General features: G+C 39.0%; 1 protein-coding gene across 2 annotated transcripts in view; it reads left to right on the forward strand.

The window, feature by feature from the left end:
- The window catches only part of CERS6 (ceramide synthase 6), a 347,509-nt gene that overhangs the window by 155,723 nt on the left and 168,404 nt on the right, over window positions 1-23,382 (forward strand). For both annotated transcript variants that reach the window (XM_066346008.1, XM_066346009.1), the window contains exon 4: window positions 12,262-12,319. In XM_066346008.1, coding sequence (XP_066202105.1) covers window positions 12,262-12,319 — 58 coding nt within the window. The remainder of the gene's footprint in view (window positions 1-12,261; window positions 12,320-23,382) is intronic.

The raw sequence follows: 23,382 nt of genomic DNA on the forward strand, positions 1-23,382 counted from the left end.
GGTCGCTGGCTTGAGCAAAAGGTCACTCGCTCTGCTGTAGCCCCCTGGTCAAGGCACATATGGGAAAGCAATTGATGAACAACTGAGGTGCTGCAACCAAGAATTGAAGCTTCTTCTCATCTCTCTCCCTTCCTGACTGTCTGTCCCTAACTGTCCCTCTCTGTCTCTCTCTCTGACACACACACACACACAGAATAAGAATATTAAGGGGGCAGGTCAGTCTCACTGGGTACCCATGTTCATAGTGAGAAGAGGTCCTAGATATTTAAAACATGAGCATGAGTTGCTGGCAGTATGAATAGAGCTGGTGTGTGGGCAACTCATTACCCTTTCAATCAGCGTGCACCTCACAAGACTTCAACCAGTCAATGGAGAATTTCATTTGTGTGTTGAACTGGATTCACTTTTATGAAAACGCTATTCTCTTATGAAAAAGTGTGGGTGGACTGACATTTTGGTGGGAAACTTCAGTGATGACAATTGCCAGTCTGATTATGTCCCTTTCTCTATAAGAGGGAGGAGCAAGAACACCATCCTCTCAAGTAGTGGACATTAGGTCAGAAACCTATTTGTTTCCAATTGGAAGATCCTTGAAATTTATGGATTTAACTTATACACCTATATATACATATGTGTGCATACCTATATACATACATACACGTACATAAACTGCTACATCTACATGTGTATATACATGTTCTTCACAGACAACTGAAAAGTCCAAAAGGAGCGGGTGGCAGCACACGAGAGCTGGGACGTGATGAGAGGAGGGTGGGTTTGGCTGGGAGAAAAGATAAAGAAAAAAGCAAACCCAGGTGGTGAGATAGGACTTTAAATGTTGGCATGGCGAGACTGTCATGTCAAGGCAAGTAAACTAGGAATGAGCGTAGTCAGCAATCTAGGATCCATTTTTGTCCATCTCTGTTTCTAGATCTTTTTTTTCTTCCCACTTCTCTTTGAATTCTAATGACCCTGAAAAGTAGGTAACTTGGTCACCGTTTTCAGATGAGGAAACTAAAGAAATTGTATACTAGCTATAGGCGGGCTTTAGGGAGAAATGAATGTCTGTATCCATATCTCCATGAAAGGTCTGTGGCTCCGTCTCACATTCATTTGGAAGATACAGAGTGGAGCTCCTGGCAGAAAGCTGACACCGAACAGGACAGGAGAGGGGGAAATTATCTTCTTTCTTAAACTCAAAAGTAGGTACATTTTGAAAACCTAAGTACCGTGAGTTCCTGTTTTCTCGTTTCCTATGCAATCACAGCATCAGTGTTGAACAAATAACTCTTTGTCATCAGTCTGCTCTCAGATAAGAAGAAACAAATTACAGAGACTGGGAAAGCACTTGATGTTCAAGAGACATATAACATTAGTTTGACCTAGATGATAATAAATATTTGGCTGTTTTTGCTTTAATCACACACTTAAGAATTGTGACATCTACAAGTGCAGGCTCCAAAGTCATATTGACTAAATTTATTTTTGGCATAGGGAAGAAATCTTGGTTTTATTCCCTTTTTTCCCCTTACTATAAACAAATGTTAGTTGAAAAAAGGATCACTGATTTTTTTTTCTGATTTCCACAAATCATGGCCAATCAAACTCGAGTATAAATAGACTTTAAACTCACATTTATAAATTTAGTCTATGTTGAGGGGAATTGTAGGAGCAATGAGAGGAAGTTTATAGGCAGAATGACCTAACCGAAGTGCAATTTGTGGACGTTGATTTTGGCAGAGGTAGTCTGAGTAGATGCAGGAGACTAGGGCTGGTGTTGGATAGACTGATGAGAAGGGACAAATGCTGGTGATGCTGAATTCTGCCTGGCTGGGTGCTTGACAGGGAGAGAAAAGGATGGATACCAAAAAAGAACTGAAGGAAGAATCAATAATGGACAAAACTAAAAAGACCCCATAGCCAAATCAAAGTAGTTAAATTTAAGAAATTAAGAACAGTAAATTAGAACTAAGTATAAAATGCATATGATATCTGCAGCACTTCCAAAGACAAGTTAGCCGAAAATGCACGAATGTAATTACTGGAAAAGAATAAAGTTAATTATGATGCTTAGAAATAGATGCTTAGGGTGATGGCATAAAGAACAAGTCATTCATGCTTTCTAGGTGCGAGAGAAGGAAAAAACAGCCACTTAAGATGTTTTTAGTGAGCATATTTTTTATTCACACTATCTTTTATAATAAAATATTTTAAATGCAAAGATAAATATAACAAAGACACACTCAGCTCAATCTAATCCTGTTTTAAAGGACTCAAGTGTTACAGAACCAGCTGAAGCTTCTTTCATACCTTTTCTTGGTCTCCTCCACCTTCCAGAGGCAATCTCAATCCTGAATTTGATGTTTATATTCCCTTTTTTTAATTTTTATGCTACATGTATATGTTATGTGCATATGTGCGTGTGTATATTCATGAGATATTATAACACGGATTTGCATATATATATTCATGAGATATATAACACTGTTTTGCATATTACCAAGCTTTACATAAGTGCTTAATCTATTATTTGAAACCATGATTTAGTGAAGACTGTTCTCAAGTTCACATTTGACCTGAGAATTGAAAGCAGATAACTCTGACTTACCTCCAACCTCGGTGACTTTGCATTAATAAGTCGGTTGCTTCTCAAACAGAGAAACAGCTGAGCCTTCAGCAAACAAGGAAAAAACTATTTAGAATCACAGAGTTAATTATTGATGGAGATAGAAATAATTCAGGAAATGATTGCTTAGAGGCTGAAACTCAAGTTTTCATAATCCGTCCATAAATGAGTAGCATGTTTTCTTCTAGTTAGAGTATTTTATTAAATTCGTAATCTAATGAAAGTTTGAAAGCTATGGGAATTTAGATTGTATGTCAGAGTTTCCAAAAGAATTTTTTATTTCGCCTTTATATTATTCTATAAGCTATATGTGATGTCTTTCAAACTCCAGTTAATTTACTTTTCTCCCTAGTTGACAAACATCTCTGTTGTACTCTCATAAAATAAAGTTGGTGTCCTAGTAATAGCTTGAAAAGAATGCTGACCTAAAAACCATGTTACATCTGAAAAAAAAATTTTTTTTTCAGATGAAACCTTTCAGTTAGTTAACTAAGACTCAGGTCTATCCCTCAGTTCAAAAAACTGCATCCTAAATGTAAAGAAAATGAATCTTTGGAGGGAGACATCTTGGCTAAAAGCCTGTGGAACAAGAAAAGATATGTCTACACCTTTAGCATGATTCAGTGATGTCTGATGGCTTTGTTAGACTTAGTAAATGCAAACTAATCATAGGGCCTTATTTTGTTCTACAAACCCCAAATCCAGCCAAGTAACCAACCAAACAAACAAATAGAAGTTTGGAACCTGTGACCCTGTAGAAATTGAGGTGGTAGTTTAATTTGTGAAATTCTATGTTTATGTGCTAATCAACATTATCCTACCTCCTCAGAGACTAGGCAGTACATCAAGTGTGTGCTGGGTGTTTTCTGAAACTTGCGGTGTAGTTATCCATTTCCATTCTTGATTTTAAGGCCACAAAGCCACACAATGTAGGTGAAGGAGACCTGGTGTGAAAAATGGAGATATCTGTTTTCTTTCACCAAGTTACCTGTGAATGTAGGGAAGTTGCACAATTCTCTGGACCCATTGTCCTCATCTACAGAACAAGGATGTGGATGGACTCCTAGGGGCTCCTATCAGCTGTTCAAAATAATCTCGGGTTCAGGAAAATAAAAGTGGGGGATGGATACCTCCAATATATGTGCACAGAAATATACTAATGTTACAGTAAGACAGCTATAGTCCTTGCCCTCAGCGAGCTCTTTTCCCACTAGGGCAAGCAGCATACATACGTTGATGACACCAACTCTAAATGGGAGTCTAGCTAAGTCATTGCCCTTTGAGTGTGTGTCTCCATTATTCAGAGAAAGGAAGAAGAGGCAGCAGAGAGAGTCTTGTTTGCCCTCCTGCCTTAGTAGAGAAAAGGAGCTGAAATGGAGATGGTGGCCGTCTGAGTAATTCCACTGATTTTGTGTAATGTGATGAGAGAAAAAGCTGGGAAATAATGCTATTTACAATAAAAAAACTATGTGTTATTTTGTTTTTTTTGTGTTAAAATAAAGAGGAACTATTTAGTAGCGAGGAACGTGGTCTGTGAAATCAGCTTGTCTGGATTTGAATCCCAAATTCACCACTTGCTGACTGTTTTTAGGCAAGCTACCTACATTTTTTTCTCTTTATCTCTAAGATGGGAATGATAGTAGTATCTGCCTCATCAGGTTCTCAAAAGTTGTAAATGAGTTGATATACACATGACTCAGGATGGTATCAAACACAAAGTAAGTTCTGAAGAAATGTCAGCTATTATTGTTTTATAAAAATAAGTAGATGAGCTTGACCTGTGGTGGCACAGTAGATAAAGTGTTGACCTGGAATGCTGAGGTCGCTGGTTCAAAACTCTGGGCTTACCTGGTGAAGGCACATATGGGAGTTAATGCTTTCTGCTCCTGTCCCCTTCTCTCTCTCTCCTCACTAAAAAAAAAAAAGGAAAGAAAAGAAAAGTGATAGATATGTGTATTCCAAACTGCCTTCTTGATGTTCCGCTTATCTGTCAGACCTCACCCTTACTGGACTATCGCCCCTGAGACAGAGGAATTCCAAAAAGCTGACAAGCTGCCCCAAGGAGGGGCTCTGGACATACCAGGACTTTTGATTCAACACCCACATGCTCGAAGCCCCCCAAGGAGGAGCATTCTGGACATACCAGGACTTTTGCCTCAGTATCCCCTCAGGCTCTCCCAAACACTATATAACTCACCCCTAGTCTGTAACTGGTGCTCTTCTCTCCCAGAAGTGCCCAGCAGGGTTCCTTTCTTCCTTTCAATAAAGCCTGTTACTCTGGTCTTTCAGACTCCCATGGATTCCAACAAAAAGAAAAAAAGAAAAGAAAAAGAGGTAAAGAACACATCATGAGAGAATGCAGTGCTTTCCATGTTGCAACATTTAGACAAGGTGATCTCACGGACTAACTAGCATTTGACATAAATCCCGAGGCGGGAATAGTGTTTCAGCAGATCAAGACAATGTATGTATGGCTAAGACGGGGAAGGACCCCCTGGGTGATTACTGTTGAGTTTAGCTGACAAGCTCGATATTGTTTGAACTGCCCTGGAATTGCAGAAAGAACCCGTGCTGTCCTTCCCTATTGCCAATTTTGCAAGCAACCAGTTTCTATTCATCAGAACAGAGACTGTTACTATGTGGTGTCCATTGTTTCCTTGGTTAGAAACATCATTTCAGCTGAGTACATTGGCTTTAATTTTCAGGTTTAAAAAATCAGGGGAAGGCAACATAGCTTAATGGTCAAGAACTGAGGCACTGGAACCAAACTGCCTAGTTTCCAGTCCTGGCTCTCGCCCTTACTAGCCATGTGACCTTTATCAAGATGGTAAACAGTTTCTTCATCTGAAAAAAATAGAGAGAGAGGTAATGATAATAGTACCGGCCTTTTTGTGTGGAACAGTTTCTCTAAATGACTTCCTCTTTGTAAAGTGCTTAGGATTGCACCTGGCACAGAAGAAGCGCTCCAGAAATGGAAATGAAGTGGCTCCGGCCTGACTTGTGGTGGCGCAGTGGATAAAGCGTCAACCTGGAAATGCTGAGGTTGCTGGTTCGAAACCCTGGGCTTGCCTGGTCAAGGCACATATGGGAGTTGATGCTTCCAGCTCCCCCCCACCCCTTCTCTCTCTCTGTCTCTCCCTCTCCTCTCTAAAATGAATAAATTAAAAATAAAATAAAATGGCTCCGTGTGCTCGCCCTGCTCTCTGCAGTGGTTTTCTGAGTTGAGTTCAGGGAGCTGCTCTGCAAGCCCCCCCCCACCCCCCACCCACCCACCCACCCCCCGCCGCCACCTTCTCTAGCGATTAGGATCCCTGTACCGTTTGGGTGACACCTGGCAGCAAGATGCAAGACCTCAACTCTCTGATTTCTTGCTTTTTTTTTATGGCATATTTTATTAGTCTTGATTTAAAGAAAGAGCCCTTTCAGCTTTGTTGATAAGGACAATAAACCAGATCCAGTATGTGGTAGTTTTACTACCTTCCATTTAATTTTCCAGGTTTGATGGATATAAAAGGTTTCCATGCCCAATAAATGCAGTGAAACACACTGACTTCTCTAGGCAAAGAAGTACACTATAATTCTGTGGAATTTGAATAGCAGGCTTTAGATTAAGTGCTATGCTAGCTTTGGGTCCTGGTTTTGCCACTTAGCGATAGCGTGGCCGTGGGCAGACGAATCCCTTGGCCTCTGTGTCCAATCGAGGTTCCTTCCTACTTTGCAGTCAGTTCCTCATCTGCAGTCTTTCTGGGGTGATGTGGTGCTTTTGAGCACCTCCACCAGCAGCTCGAGACCCAGCTCCTCACCCTGCTAACCAGGCTGGGACTTGCCTGCTGCTTCCCGGGCTCCAGGATGGGCGATTGGCCTCAATCCTGTTTTCTGTGTCCCTATGAGTTTATGCTTTTGTAACAAAATTCCTCCTCTGCCTGTTTAGTGCTACAGTCATAGAGGCACAGAGGTAGACACATGCATGCAATTTGTCATCTTTAATCAGAAGTCATCTTTACATTTTTAAAGGAACACTCTTTAACTATATATCTTGTTATCAAAACCACAATTTTTGAAATTTCCCTATAAAAAATAAATTTAATGGGTCCATTCTTTATTCCTCATTTTCATTAATTCAGTGAATGAAATTAATTGAATAAATGATTCATTAATATAATTTATTTGATTATTGTTGTTACATATTTTATATTAAATTATCCCCTAAGAACAATAGCATTTAATTTGGCACTGAAATATGGGGCAATTTATTTGTGTTGCTTAACCACAGTTCTTTTATTCTAAAATTATACTTTTTGAATTCTTAATATTTATTTGTATCTCAATGGGTTGGAATTGGCCTAAGTAATTGTTTAGGAAAGTTTAATGAGTATTTTCAGAGCCTTTAAATATTGGAGACTATTTTTCATATTCCTTTACAAGTGAAAGGCCATTTGACTGGTAATAGGTTTCTTTGAGTGTGTTTTCTCTTTCTTCTGTAATTTAGTAATACACAGTAGAAATTTAAGACCAACTGGACATTTGTTCCTTGAATGCTAACTTTTTCTCATTTGGTTTGTGTGTTGACCTGTTTTGTTTTCATGCCTGAATACTGAAGGATTTTTTAAAAATGTTTATTTTATTGATTTTAGAGAGAGGAAGGGAGAGAGCGAGAAAAAGACAGGAACATCAGTCTGTTCCTGTACGTGCCCAGAACGGGGATCGAACCTGAACTTCTATTCTTCAGGATGATGCTGTAACCAACTAAACTATCCGGCTAGGACAGGATTTTTTTTACTTTTAATTTTAACTCTAGCATTTAAAATTTCTGTCAGAATGTGGCTTTGAATTATATATTGTTTGGAATACAATTTAGTCTTTTTTAGTGCAGTTTTTTTTAAATTGTGTCTCTGATTATGACTTCTGTTTCAGTTCTTTACTTGTGTTTTCTCAGAAACAACTATAATTAGACTTGGTTTTTCCAGTTCTCCAGATCTCAGATGTTCCTTCATCTATTGTTTCTTTTCTCTGACCTTATATGGGTGTTTATCTTCTACATCAATGATTTAATTTTATGCAGTATATATCTACTCCCCTCCATCCGTGTGAGTAAAAATTCTATCACTTCATTTTTAGCTTCTTTATTTCACCAGTAATCTCTTTATCTTACTCAATAGTCTTTTATCTAATTATGGTTTTCTAATTTTGTTTCAGGGATATATCTTCTTGTATCATAGTAACAGTGCCAAATACTTTTCAAAAATTTACTTTTGATTCCTCTAGGAAGCCATTTTTAGGAGATGGTTCTTCCTTTGAATCTTGAGTGTTCTCTTTTCTTTCTGTACTTTTGCAGTACTTCTTAGTAGACCTATGTTGATATTTAGCTGTTATTTCCTTTATTTCTGAATTTGGAACTATCCATCTAGACCTGCCCACAGGAAGGATCCCTGAGTTGCTCTTGGCCTCGCTTTTTGTCCTCTATTTTACAGTAAACATCCTCTTCTAGATGTTGTAACAGGTTAGGCCCTGCTGCATTCTCAGTGCACTAAAAGAGTTTTATCTACCGCATCTATCACCAATGCCTTGTTCTGTGTTAAACTGTATACAGATTATATAAAAATCCAAAACCCAGAATGCAATGCGGCCATATCATCTTGTCCATAAATCTGTTTTTCTGCAACTGAATCTCCCTTTCTTCTCACTCATCGTTTGAGAGTAGCAGTCGCTAATTGATGGGGTGGGGGAATTCTCCTGCCTCAAAAAGCATCATTCACAACAGAGAGCTGACGAGGTTTCTGAATGGTACAGATTGTATTTCTCTACAAGATGGCAGAAAGTGGAGAAAGGAAGATATACAGAGCTTTTCCTACTTCCTTCAAGACCCACAGTTTATTTCTTATTGTCTTCCATTACATTTATAAAAAAATATATTTTTATGCTGTAAAGTTTTTTTTTCTCTGATTCTTGGAATAGGCTGAAGGTTATTCCCTCCTTTTTCTGCTTGCGCACACCTGTGTTTACCTCTCTTTTTATAGATACTTCTGTGGGAGGTTGGGAGAGGCTTTATCAAGGAGTGGTAGCTAGATACCATTTAAAACTTTACCTTACATGAAACTATGCAAATAAAGTCCTTTCTGCATGTGGCAAAATGCTTGAAAGTTTTGCTTTCTGCAGATATTTTATGCAAATAAACTCTTCCTTATAAATATTCATCACAAGTGATTCAAATGATGGAGGCATCTGTGTTTCTGTAATAGAACCTATGTCTTATGAAAACTGGGTCATTTCTGTGGTAAAATAAAAATGTAGATACATAAGTTATTGTAGGAATTCCAATGAGTTTCATAAATTTTTTATTTTACATAAAAACCGTCTGATCACTGCCTATTAATAAAAGTCTTAGAGCTGAAGCAGCTGTTATAAATTATTTAATTGAGGAGTTACAAATTCAGTTGCCTTCAGGGACAACAAAAGTGACCTGCAAATTCATGAAACAGGTTGGATTAACGTAATAGAGAGTGAGAGGGACTAGAGAGAAGTGGAGATTACTTGTGCTATCAAATCCTGGGGCCAGCAGTATAATAACTGAAGCAGTATAATATAAACCCACTCTCCTGTTATAGAGATGGAACTGAAGTCAAGGGATATTAAAAGATCTGTCTAGTGTCTGGAGAATCTATATGTCTTAACCAGAGCCAACCACATAATTCTCAGGGCCCAATGCATTAAAAATAAAATGGAGCCCCTTGCTCAACAATGATTAAGAATTTCAAGATAGTGACAGGAAAGTATTAAACCAAGCATAGGACCCTATGTGACTTGCACAAGTTTCATGCCCTTGATTCCATCTGTAACCTTGGCTTCTGATCTAGAATTTGTATACCCAAACAGAAAGAAACACTCTCACCCACAACCACCCAAAAACTGCTAATGGAGAGAGATGGGATTAAAATTAAGTCCTTCTCTGCCTGATTTACTTCACTTAGCATAATATTCTCTAAATCCATTTATATTGTCACAAATGGCAAGAATTCATTCTTTTTTAATGCTGTTCAATATTCCATTGTCTGTCTGTCTATCTATCATCTATCTATCCATCTATCTAATCTATCATCTATGTATCATCTGTCTATATGACATCTTCTTTATCCATTCATATATATATATATATATTTATATATTTTTTTTTTACAGAGACAGAGTCAGAGAGAGGGATAGATAGGGACAGACAGACAAAAACGAAGAGAGATGAGAAGCATCAATCATTAGTTTTTTGTTGCGACACCTTAATTGTTCATTGATTGCTTTCTCATATATGCCTTGACTGTGGGCCTTCAGCAGACCAAGTAACCCCTTGCCTGAGCCAGCGACCTTGGGTCCAAGCTGGTGAGCTTTGCTCAAACCAGATGAGCCCGTGCTCAAGCTGGCGACCTCGGGGTCTCGAACTTGGGTCCTCCGCATCCAGTCCAACGCTCTATCCACTGCGCCACCATCTGGTCAGGCTCTATTTATATATTGATTGTATACCTGAAACTAATATAACCAAAATAAGGTTGTATACTAACTATATATAAATTAAAAAACTAAAAAAAAAAAAGCCCAAATTAAGATATCTTGATTTTGATTCTGCAATAAATGAACCACCTTTACTTAAAAGAGAGTTTTGTTTGAGCTTTCAGAATCATTACTTCTCAAGATTATTTGGAAACTTTTGTTGAATAATTACTGCTTCCATCAATTTTTATTGTTTTTTACTGCATTCAGGTTTTTTTTTTTTTCTTTTTCTTTTTTCTGAAGCTGGAAACGGGGAGAGACAGTCAGACAGACTCCCGCATGCGCCCGACCGGGATCCACCCGGCACGCCCACCAGGGGGCGATGCTCTGCCCCTGGGGGGGGGGTCGCTCTGCCGCGACCAGAGCCACTCTAGTGCCTGGGGCAGAGGCCAAGGAGCCATTCCCAGCGCCCAGGCCATCTTTGCTCCAATGGAGCCTCTGCTGCGGGAGGGGAAGAGAGAGACAGAGAGGAAGGGGGGGGGGTGGAGAAGCAAATGGGCGCTTCTCCTATGTGCCCTGGCCTGGAATCGAACCCTTGTCCCCCGCATGCCAGGCCGACGCTCTACCGCTGAGCCAACCGGCCAGAGCCTGCATTCAGGTTTTATAATTATTAGTTGAAGATTTTCAATCCTGAAGTTCTAGCTCCTCTCTAAATGTTAGTTCTGACTAATTCCAGCATGTTTGGAGAGTCACTCAACCAAAGAACAAAATTCTGATGGACACTTGTATCTGTTGCTGGGTCTTCCTTTCTCTTTCTTGAAGGTAGCTCTCATTTATTCCAGGAAATTTTGTCTATAACTTGTATCATTTCCTAAAATTACCTTTTTTTTTTACTTTATTTAAAATTTTAACATGTCTTGCAAAAACAAAAAGCAATTTGCCTTTTGACAAATTGAGGTTGACTAGTCACTTCCTCTCTTGAGTTAATTTACAATTTACAACTCACAGTACCCTTAACACCATTAATAACATAACCTAAGAAACACCATATAGTGAAATCCAGTCAGCTTTTAAGAGCACAGCTATTCGTACTCAGAAAATATAAGAAATAAAGTTGGGAATTAAGTACTAGGGTAAGAGTACTTTTGTAGTATCTACCTATCTAATTTATATGATGTCTAGATAAACAAAGTCATATTTTAAAAGACTTAATCATTAAAATAAATCATTTAAAACTGAAAGAGAACTTAAAATTTTGTTTTCTCAATAAAAAAGAGAAAGTCTGGCTGTGGCTGGATTTCTCAGTGGCTAGAATGTCGCCCTGGTACGTGAGGTCTCAGGTTTGATCCCCAGCCAGGGCTTGTAGGAGAAGCAATTAGAATGCACAGCTAAATGGAACAACTAAGTGGAACATTGAGTTGATGCTTCTCTCTCTCTCTCTCTCTCTCTCTCTCTCTCTCTCTCTCTCTCTCACTCTCCCTTCCCCCTACTCCACCTCCTCAAGTCAAATTAAAAATTTTTGAAAAAATTAAAGTCTAACAGCAAGACCTACAGCTTGGAATGGTATAAGGCTGTCATTATGTTGTACATCAGATAAATGATTAAGATTCCAGATGAGTTCCTTTATTTAATGATTAAAACTTAAAACTTTATTTACTGATATCCACAAAGTTGCTGGTAAATATCTGTAGAAGACAAATGAAGAAAAATATCTTACCTGTTTTTAAAATATTAAGGTTCTTATTTTTAAAACAAATATGAACTTAAGTTAATATCTGAATCAGACAGAATTCAAAACTATCTTATATATCTTCATATTGTTGAAATATATAGCCCTTCATGAATGATTAACAAGGGGAAATTCACATATTGATGAAAAAGAAATGAGCAAATGGGCAAACATTTATACATTAACTAAGGAAAGGAAATTTAAGTTGTGAATCTATAATAATTACTAATATTTAAAATATTTGCAGTAAGCCATGCATATGAACGCATATGCATTCAGCTAATACTGAAGTTGCTCATTAATTTTAACCATGGGTTGGGGCAGGGTAGGGGTGTGGGGGAAATTTAATGGATTTTTTCACTGACGGGTTTTAGAATATGCTGTGAAATATATCAACTGAATGTCATAGAATTTTTTTAACCTTCTACAGGTGGAGATTTTCATTTTACCTTTATGTATTTACCTATGGAGTCCGGTTCCTGAAAAAGGTATGGTTTCTCAAGTTACTTTATATAATTCTTATGTAACAGTAAGCCTAGATCTCATTTTATGTGTGTGTGACAGTGTCAATATTTTAAACAATCGTAATAGACTTCCTAAGAATTGTGATCTTTCTTTGACTAACAAAAATATTTGCAGTTTATTCTGCAGTAATTTTTAGGCAGATACCTTAAAATACTTTTGAAAATAATTTGTTTTTCTAGTGAAAGATGTTGCTAAGTCCTCTGTCCACTCTAGTTGGTTATTTATTACTTATGGGCTTAGGAGCCTTATAAAATCCATCTGAGGCTTTGAAAGAAGTTAGTTTTCACATCAAACATTTCACAACTTGAAAGAATCACTTGTTATGTGTGTTATTGTAGTCTTCAGCAGAAATTATATTTTAGTCATTAACAGGATAGCATTGACTGCTGCTGGAAATTTCAGTTCCTTTCATAGATTGTATTTCCCCTGCTGTTTTGCAATTCCTGTGTGAACTGAGTGAGGTCGTTTGTCTATGGAACCGGTTCTCTGAGACTGCCACATAATCTTGGTTATTTCGATGCTTAATGTCACTACTAACAGGCTGCTTTTAAAGTCAAGACTCATAAAGACTTATCTTTTCATCATTGTGTACATATTAACAATAGTGATTTTTTTGTAGAAAGTGGGAAATTATTTTAAAAAATATTTAATATTATTAACCTTTAAATATAACCTTTATATATTATATTATTGTTATCTTTCTTTAGTTCAAAATTTTTTTCCAGAATAGGGCATTGTGCCAAGTGGAATGCCTTACTAGTAAATTTTCATGTAAATATGGATGTGAAAATTATAAACACATATTCATTTTTAAAGTCTGAGTTATAAAATATTGCCTGCCTGTGGCAAATTCTGTTATAAAGAGTGGTTGTTTCCCAAGATCATGTTTTCCTAAATGAAATATTCTTTTTACTTGTCGTCTTTTTCTTTAGTAACTGCACACATTTTTCACTTAATAAGATCATATGCCCCTGAGGCCACATGAATAGATTTAAAAGAATGAGCTTCATTCTGTAAGGCTTTCTGTGTATGAAGAAATTCTCAACTTGGATAAATACATGTGGTGGAAACTGCTTATTTTAGAACTCTACTGTTGTAGTTTTCAAATTTTCTTATTTAGGGGGAAAAAATGGAAAAATGGCTGTGGAGCTTTTATGCTTACAAATTTATTACCTTGGGAAAGGAAATAGCTTTGCATGAAATTTTGGCTGACAAGGCAGAGTAGTGCTTCTTGGGAATGCTGACTTGCTAACTGAGGCCAAGGTTTGGAATTCATGTTAGGTTCTAATTGGTGAAGGGCTTTGATGGTGAGCAAAGAAAGATAGCGAGAGCCAGGAGCACTTTTTTGCCCTTTCCCCTAGATCTGCAGGATATGGTCTTTTATAGCTCTCATAACAGCCAACCTCACCATCTGTCATCAGAACAGAAACACTTTGACACTTAGCTCTGCTTCACTCTGTCGCTGAACACATTGAATGCAACAAGAATACTTTTCACCCCCAAGTCCTCAGTGGCTCTGGAGGAGGCTGTAAGAGGACCTGTCGATAGAACATTTGTTTGAAAATTGTTTTTCTTTAAACTATATCAGTTCCCTTTCAGATTGTTCCTAGTTACGCCAAATGCTTTAAGAAATGGAAAAGGAATGAGATGTTCTCCATGTCGAATTATTTGTGTTTGGGGTTTATTCTTTTGACACTATGTAGATGCAGTCAGTTGTGTATGAACTATGTTGTTTAATTTAGTTGTAGAAAAGTGCACATAGGATCCATGTGGGTGAACTAGCTGTGGGGACTTCATAAGCCATCTTGTCCAACCCTCTTATTTCATAGCTGAAGAAACAGAAACCCTGAGAGGGTAGGTGGCCTTCCAAAGGTCACACAGTTAGTTTAGTAAAGGCTGGAACTGAAGTGAAACACACTGCCGCCTCTCATTCCAGTACTTGCTCCACGTCGCCAGTCCGCCCTCACTCAGCATGGTTCCCACATGACTTCCTCCTTTGGTAACGTTAGCAAAGTTGACCCAACGTAGTTGTTGTTTCTATTACAGAACTTGAAATACGTACTTTAATGGGTATTGAAAATATATTTCTATTAACTTTCTTGGAGTGGACAATATATTTGTTCATCTAACCTGAGAGGAAAGAAATTATTATAGCAGCAGCAGCAGAAACAATAAAAAGAAGGTAATTCAGGTTTTCACAATATGCTGAATGTTTTAAAATAAAATATCAGGATAGTGGAGGGATGTTAAGAGGTGAGAAGTTACAGCTATTTTCAACTTCCAGTGTCAAAAATATGGATTACTATATTTCCCCATGTAAAAAATGCAGTTTTTTAGGAAAAATTTTAGGTCTAAAAACTGGATGTGTCTTATACAGTGGTTGTAGATTTTTTTACTTGCATTTCCCGCTTTTTCATGCTTGATTTTTGCGCTCATTATTGAAGACAGTGATTCATCACCAGACACAGATGAGGACAAGCTAATGGAGGGGAGTTTTGACAGTGATGAGGAGTTGTATGAATCTTATGATGAATAAAACTTGAGTTCAATAACTTTATGTAATTTTTTTTTAATTTTGGGCCCCCCAATTAAGGTACATCTTATACATGGGATTGTCTTATACATGGGGAAATATGGTATATAGCCTGACCTGTGGTGGCACAGTGGATAAAATATAGACCTGGAATGCTGAGGTTGCTGGTTCAAAACCCTGGGCTTGTCTGATCAAAGCACATATGAGAAGCAACTACTATGACTTCATGTTTCCAGCTCCTTCCCCTTTTCTCTCCCTCCTCTCTCTAAAATCAATAAATGAAATAAAATAACATCTATGTATTATTACACAGGCTGTTAGAAAAATGACTGGGCAGTTTGCACTGTCCAGTTTCTTCTGCCTTTAGGTCAGATGAACCTAATGCATCTCATCTTCTAGGATGGATTAAGTAACTATAAGAACCCTTCTATCCTGAAATTCTATGTTTCAACTAAAAAGAGATTTATCAAATGCAAAGCACCGCCTCACCAGGCAGTGGTGCAGTGGATAGAGCGTCAGACTGGGATGTAGAGGACCCAGGTTCGAGACCCCCGAGGTCACCGGCTTGAGCGTGGGCTCATCTGGTTTGAGCAAGGCTCACCAACTTGAGCCCAAGGTTGCTGGCTCGAGCAAAGTGTCACTCAGTCTGCTGTAGCCCCACAGTCAAGGCACATATGAGAAAGCAATCAGTGAACAACTGAGGAACTGCAATGAAGAACTGATGTTTCTCATCTCTCTTCCTTCCTGTCTGCCTGTCCTTATCTGTTCCTCTCTCTGACTCTCCCTGTCTCTGCCACACACACACACACAAAATGCAAAGTACCATGCATCCACAATAATGGACAGAGAATCTTAAAAAGTAAAAGCAAACAAATTAATTAATAAATAAAATTTGAAAACCATGAAGCTCTAGGTGTAAAAGTTATGCATGGGATCTAAACATCTTATTTTATAGATGAAGTTACGGGGTATCAACTCTAGTGTAAGAATAGCTTCAGTTTTCTCTGCCATGTTGAAATACATTCAGGTTAAATACTGAAGTTTTATCAAATGCTGTTGACTTTTTTCATTTGAATTGACTTAATCCTATAGGGAGAATACACGTATTTCTCGGGGTTTTCAGTAAAATTAAATGTGTAAATATACTGATTAAATGCCCTCAATTTTTAAATATTTTTTGTATTTAGGAATCAGGCAGTTAAGAGTTTTTAAGTATATATAAACTAGGTTTATCTCAATAAACATTTGTACTGTCTTAGTCTCGGTCCTCTGAGATGCAGATACCAAGAACAGACTAAATATGTAAGACACTGATTAGGGAAAATGCATGTAAGGGAAAATGGGGAGGCTGGAAGAACCTTCAGATCATAATGTACAAGTCTGACCTTGGGTGCAGAAGAGAGGAAGGGCAGGGAGCAGGGTGGGGTGCAGCTCTGAGACTGCTGTGCCTTTCTAAGGAAAGTTCAGTCAGGCCACTGGGGAGTCCCGCAGCCCCAGCTGACCATCAGAGGAGACCTGTGTCTTCCAGAAACGGGCTTGCCCTTAGTATTCCAGTTGTTCTCAGTCACTGGCTGCAAGCGACCTAATTAGTGTGGGCTTTGTGCAACCGTAGCTGTGGATTTCAGAGCACAGCAGCTGGGTCCTGGGTCATTTACTCTCCCAGCTGCCCCAGATGGAAGAGGCCCATTTTCATGGTTGCCATGTGTGCTCTATTTAAAAATATATTCCAGCTATTGTGGGCAAAGCCAAAGGAAAAATTGTGGAATAAGACTCCATGTAACAGAAATTATGTTTTCATATACAAGATGCCTAGAAACATAGAGAACTATTCATCCATTGTACTTTTTTTCCCATTTGTCTTGTGCGTGGACTCAATCTTCAGTATGTCATCGCCTTCTACAATCTAGTTGATGTGTAAGTGTATCTTTGGAACAATAAACAGGTAGACTTCCCACATGAGCTGGGTAACCACAAAAGCTGTTTTAGAGTTAATTCCCCCTGACACTCAAATGACCCAGTTTGGGTGATAAATTAAATGGTCACCCTATGAATAGTTTTATGATAAATGATGAAATAATTTGCCCTATATTTACACAATTTTCAGATATCCTGTAAAGTGTGTGTGTTTATATGAAATCAGCAAAATGTTTTCTGTAGTTTCATGATGACAGATAAGGAAATGAGCCTCATATATAGTGATGAAATAATGCTCAGGTATGCATATGCTGTTATATATATATGTTGCCTTGGCTTTCTTAGCTTAGAGTTCCCTTTATTGAAAACATTAACTTTGATCATAGAAATAGATTCTAGAAGACATTGATGTTATAGACATGTTAGTGAACTATTAAGTAATGTTATTGCTCACTAGTAGGAAATAATGTATTTAAATACTTGAAGAGAAACCTGGGTCAAATAGTCTGTTACTACAATTGCTGGACACAAGTGACTCTTAGTCTACTAATATAATTGGCAAAGACAAGTGCTTTTAGAAAAGAAGATCCTGGCTCTGGCTGGTGGCTCAGTGGATAGAGCGTCAGCCTGGCATATGAAAGTCCCGGGTTCGATCCCCAGTCAGGGCACACAGGAGAAGTGACCATCTGCTTCTCCCTTCCTTCTCTCCCCCTCTTATCCCTCTTCTCCTCCCACAGACAGTGGTTCCGTTGCTTCAAGTGTGGCCCTGGGTGCTGAGGATAGTTCTGCTGGAGTGCATCAACCTCAGGCGCTAAAAATAGCTTGGTACTCGAGCATCATCCTATGATGGGGTTACCGTGTTGATCCCAGTTGAGACACATGCAGGAGTCTGCCTCACTATCTTTCCTCGTCTCACCTTAAAAAAAAAAAAAGAGTTCCTGGCAGGTTGACTTAGCAGTAGAGTATTGGCCTGCTCTGTGGAAGTCCCAGGTTCAATTCTGTTCAGGGAACACAGGAAAAGCAGCTATCTACTTCTCTTCCCCACTCCCCTCCCTCCCATCTTTCTCTTACCCTCCTGCAGCCATGGCTCGAATAGTTTGAGTCAGTTGGCCCCGGTGCAGAGGATGACTCCATGGCATCACCTCAGGTGCTAAAATAGCTCAGTTGTTGAGCAACAGAATAGCAGCCCCAGATGGGGCAGAGTGTCACCCTGTAAGTGGCTTGCTGGGTGGATTCTGGTAGGGGCACATGTGAGAGTCTGTCTCTGCCTCCCTGCCTCTCACTTAATAAAGGAAAGGAAAGGAAAGGGAAGAGAAGGGAAGAGAAAGAAGGGAAGGGAAGGGACTAAAGAAGACCTATAATTACTTCAACTGCTCTGAAATCCTGTCATACAATGTACTCATACAAATTAACACATTTTCCCAGGTCCTACAAGAAACCACATATCAAGCCTTTAAAAGAGAAAGCTATCTCTTATTTATTGTTACTTAATTTCTCATTTATAAGTGGAAGTTTGTGTTGAATAGAGTTCTTTGAATATTTTTCTTTGAGTTCCTTTATTTATTTATTAAAAAATATTGCATCACAGGAGGGCAATGCAAATAGATGTGCAGTATATTTTTTTCTTATAATGTATATGTTGGACTAATGTATTTCCAACTTTTATTTTTGTCTTAGAGAGAGAGAGAGAGGAGAGAGAGAGGGACAGACAAGGACAGACGGGAAGGGAGAGAGATGAGAAGCATCAACTCATAGTTGCAGCACCTTAGTTGTTCATTGATTACTTTCCCATATGTGCCTTGACCAGGGGGCTGCAGCTGAACCATCGACCTTAGGCTCAAGCCAATGACCTTGGGCTTCAAGCTAGCAACCTTTGGGCTCAAACCCACGATCATGGGGTCATGTCTATGATCCCAGGCTCAAGCTGGTGAGCCTGTGCTCAAGCGGGCAACCTCAGGGTTTTGAACCTGGGTCCTCAGCATCCCAGGCTGATGCTCTATCCACAGCACCCCCACCTGATCAAGCTATTTTCAACTTTTTTGACTATATGCTACATTTTATATCACAATCCATTTTGTACACATGCACGTATATAATTAAAATATAGAATATACTCAAAATGTACCTATACTTAACCTCTATATCAGTCAGTGTTCCATTAGTAGACAGATACCACATGAGTTTTTTTAGGAGTGACTGTAATATACAGAATCACTAACCAAGGGGAAACCACTGCGACTGTGTTACTCTAAGTAATTGATCTGCTGATGGTCTGTTGCAGTCTGAGACAAGGAGCTTGACCTGAATGTGAATCAACTTATTGCTTCTTTTTTGAGAGAGACTGTCTTTGAAGAAAAGTCAGCTGAAGTACAGTGTGCTCAGTGACATGGTTAATTTACATTCTGGTAGAGCGGGAGCAAATGTTTCAAGGACTAATACTCTCTACGTGACACTTTGATTAGCCCTGCACTGAAGTATTATGGAAGTAGTAATGGCAGGAAGAAGCTCCCTCTCTGAGGACCAGAGCTTATAGGAAGAGGTGGGATTGTCAGAACCTAGAAGCGTGCAGGAGGAACTATGGAGCTGGCTGAAACCTCTGGAGAGGGAATGCTGCAGGTAGAGTCTCTGAGGGACCACAGTGAGGCCGGTTCTGGAAATGGGGAAAACTGCACACTGCAGTCACTGCTGCCCCCGGAATGAACTGCCACTGCAGGGCTGACCGTTCCTTTCCGGGGGAGGGGAGTGAACAGGAACAGGAAGCAGAACAGAAAGGAGCATCTCTCATCTTGCAGCCGTCCAGCCTCTCTCTAGCAGGGGTCTCCAAACTTTTTACAAAGGGGGCCAATTCACTGTCCCTCAGACCATTGGAGGGCTGCCAAATACAGTGGTCCTTTCACTGACCACCAATGAAAGAGGTGCCCCTTCCAGAAGTGCAGTGGGGGCTGGATAAATGGCCTCAGGGGGCCGCAATGGCCGTAGTTTGGGGATGCCTGCTAGAGCCTTCCTAGAGCAGAACTCAGCAGGGCAGAAGCTCCCAGAAGCAGCTCAAGGATATTCTGCGGAGTTCCCACTCTGGAGCTAAGAGGCAGTATTTTAATAATTGGCTCAACCTTCCTCTTGTGCTGCATTCTGCAAGGTACTGTGACAGTGTATTGTGTAATTTATTACATTTTAAAAACATGCAAGTTGCTGCCTATTATGTTGACTTCATGCCTAACTCTGGGGTGGAAAGCCACTCTTGAGAAGCATTTTGGCTAAATGAACAAGCACTCTGCCTTTCTCTTGAGACTGTCCGAATCTGACCTGAACTAAGGAATAGCCTTTCATTATTTAGTATGCATTTCGGAGTTATACAAACAAAGCCACAAAGTGTTCCCTTCAAGATGTTCCTTTTTGCTTATTGGTTAGCTTGGAATCCTTATGTACTGAAAGCAGCATTGCCATGCTTATGCCTATTTTGTTAGCAAAAATAAAATTTGTCCAGCTATTAGAATGTGTTTATTTTAAATTTTGTTTTTTGTGTCATTTAAAAAAATCTTAAAATGGCTAGGAGTATGTTGCTTGTTTAAGGAGGTTTGACATTTAGAGTTTTAGCTAAGAAAATGGCCCTCTTCAAATAGTTTTGTACAAAGTTTACACGCCATAGATACAAACTTTGGGAAGGCACCCTAAAAATCAGCTATCTCAAATTCCTTATTTTGGAAATGAAACAATTTCAAAAGGAAGCATTGACTAGCCTGAAGCAAAAATCAAAGCCAGACAATCTTATAGTCTTTAAAATCTCTAGGTAAGTTAAAAAAACAAACAAACAAAAAAAACACCTTAGAAAAAAGTGTCAAAAATCTAGCAGTGCCATTGACATTTATTTATGTATTTATTTAGGAAATTTACCTTACTTATTAATAAATCAAGTTATATCACTATAGGACAGGGGTGGGGAACTTTTTTGGCTGAGAGAGCCATGAACACCACATATTTTAAAATGTAATTCCATGAGAGCCATACAATGCCCCGTGTGTGTTATGCATTATCCAATAAAAATTTGATGTTGTCTCGGAAGACAGCTGTGATTGGCTCCAGCCACCCGCAACCATGAACATGAGCGGTAGGAAATGAATGGATTGTAATACTTGAGAATGTTTTATATATTTAACATTATTATTATTATTATTATTATTTGTATTTTTCCGAAGCTGGAAATAGGAGGCAGTCAGATAGACTTTCGCATGCGCCCCACCGGGATCCGCCGGGCATGCCCACCAGAGGGCGATGCTCTGCTCATCTGGGGTGTTGCTCTGTAGCAACCAGAGCCATTCTAGCGCCTGAGGCAGAGGCCATGGAGCCATCCTCAGTGCCCGGGCCAACTTTGCTCCAATGGAGCCCCAGCTGTGGGAGGGGAAGAGAGAGACAGAGAGGAAGGAGAGGGGGAGGGGTGGAGAAGCAGATGGACGCTTCTCCTGTGTGCCCTGGCCGGGAATCGAACCTGGGACTCCTGCACGCCAGGCCGATGCTCTACCACTGAGCCAATTGGCCAGAACCCGTTATTATTTTTTTTTTTATTAAAGATTTGTCTGCGAGCTAGATGCAGCCATCAAAAGAGCCACATTTGGCTCGCGAGCCATAGGTTCCCAACTCCTGCTATAGGAGGACATTAAGTTAGAAGTCAAGATGGAGGTTTTAGTTATGCCACTACTGATCATGCTTAATGGGCACTGTGCTCCCTGAAACCTCATTTTCACACCTATAAAACAGGGGAAGGATGCTTACTCTGACTTCCTGAGTTTGTGTGTAGGAGTGCTGTGGAAGCTATAAAGTACTTTTAAAATGTAAGACATAACACTAATTATTACTGATGGAGAGGTGGGTTCAGTTGGAAAATTGAATGCCTAAATCTTCTATAATCCCTTGACATGAAACTTTTAACTACTGTGCTACTGCTCTCTCCTACTCAAGTGAGATCCCTTGTTATGACCATGATTTGATACTTACAGAGAGGTAAATGCATTTTCTGGAATGCACATGATCTGGAGCGGCCCCAGGAGGCTGTTCCTCAGGGCTTCTCCCTACGGTAGCCTCCTTTCCCCCTTCTGCCCACATCTACCTTCTTGAATTTTCCCTGATTTCCCTTGTAACTGTCATTTGCCCCTCTGTGTTAGCATGTGACTAGCATTCTCTCTGAGGAGAACGTTCTGAGGCCAGTAGGAAACTAAAGATAATATGACACAAGGAGGGCTTTTAAGAAAGAGCCAAAAGACCTGGCCATTGATCAGTTTTACACCCTTAACCATGTCACTTAATCTCTCTGGGATTTCACTGCTGCATCTCCAAAGTCAGTAATGTGGACAAACCTAACATTTTTTTAAACTCATACTCCATAATTCAGTGAAGAATGTGCAGTAACTAATAATTATGGTTAACTGATACAACCTGTTTAGAAAGCAGCATGGTTATATAGAATAATAACCATAAGTATGTTCATACCTTGTGACTCAGCAGTTAAACGCCTGTGAATTTATCCTGAGAAAAGGCTTGTACAGAACCAAAAATTATACATTTGGGAAGTTATTTATTACAACTTAAAAAATATGTATGTATATACATATACATGCATGCAAATTATAGCAAATCTAAAGCAGAACTTAAAACAATCTTAATGTATAATATTGATAGAATTACTTAAATTATTGCTATAACATGACAATAGCATGCAACCATTTAAAAATAATAACTCTAAAGTGACTATATTATTTATAGTCCTAATAAAATATTTAGTATAACTTTACATGAAAGTGAGCAACAAACTCATTTGTACAGTTTGCTGTGATAATCAGGTAAAGGATAAATGGAGGGTGAGAGGTAAAAGATTCCTTGTAGAGAGGCAGAACTGTAGATAGTTATTTTCTCAAAATGTCTTCACTGCTTTCTTTTCTATTAAAAAGAAAGTTCACCCTGAGATGTAGGAATTAGAATAGAAATGACTATGCATAAATTTAGGTTATGAAAGAACTTGCAGTTGTAACTTTTAAAAAGGAGAAGAATTTTTTTTTAAATTTAATTCCATGTAAATGGCAAAGAAATACAGAAGTTTCATCAAAAAACAAAATCCTACTACTCACGCTTGCCTAGTTCTCACTGCCCTGGTACCTGAACTTCCTCTCAAGGGTTCTCTGTACATGATCGTGCTGCCCAGAGTGCCCTGGGACAACGTGGACTTTTTAAGGAGCTTTTTAGTCTCTGGTGGGATTGTGCTAAGATTCAAGCTCTCTTTCCACAGCAGATTTACACGGCCTATATTCGATATAATTTGGAATTCTTCATTGCAAGTAGCACTTAAAAATACTTTTCGCACAATGAAAATCCCACTTCGTTTGGTTTGGGATAATAACTTGGAAACAATAGTGGCTGTTGCATAGCTGAGATGAAATTTGAATCACTGATGATAATTATAATCGTAGTGATAATGGTGATAGCTATATATTACGGAGCACTCGTATGGGCCAGGCATAGATCACTTAGCATTCATTTCTGAGGAGCTGCACAATGTAACTCCTCATCCTTATTGATGAAGAAACCAAGGCT

Source organism: Saccopteryx leptura, chromosome 7, assembly GCF_036850995.1.
Source record: "Saccopteryx leptura isolate mSacLep1 chromosome 7, mSacLep1_pri_phased_curated, whole genome shotgun sequence".
Classification (NCBI taxonomy): domain Eukaryota; kingdom Metazoa; phylum Chordata; class Mammalia; order Chiroptera; family Emballonuridae; genus Saccopteryx; species Saccopteryx leptura.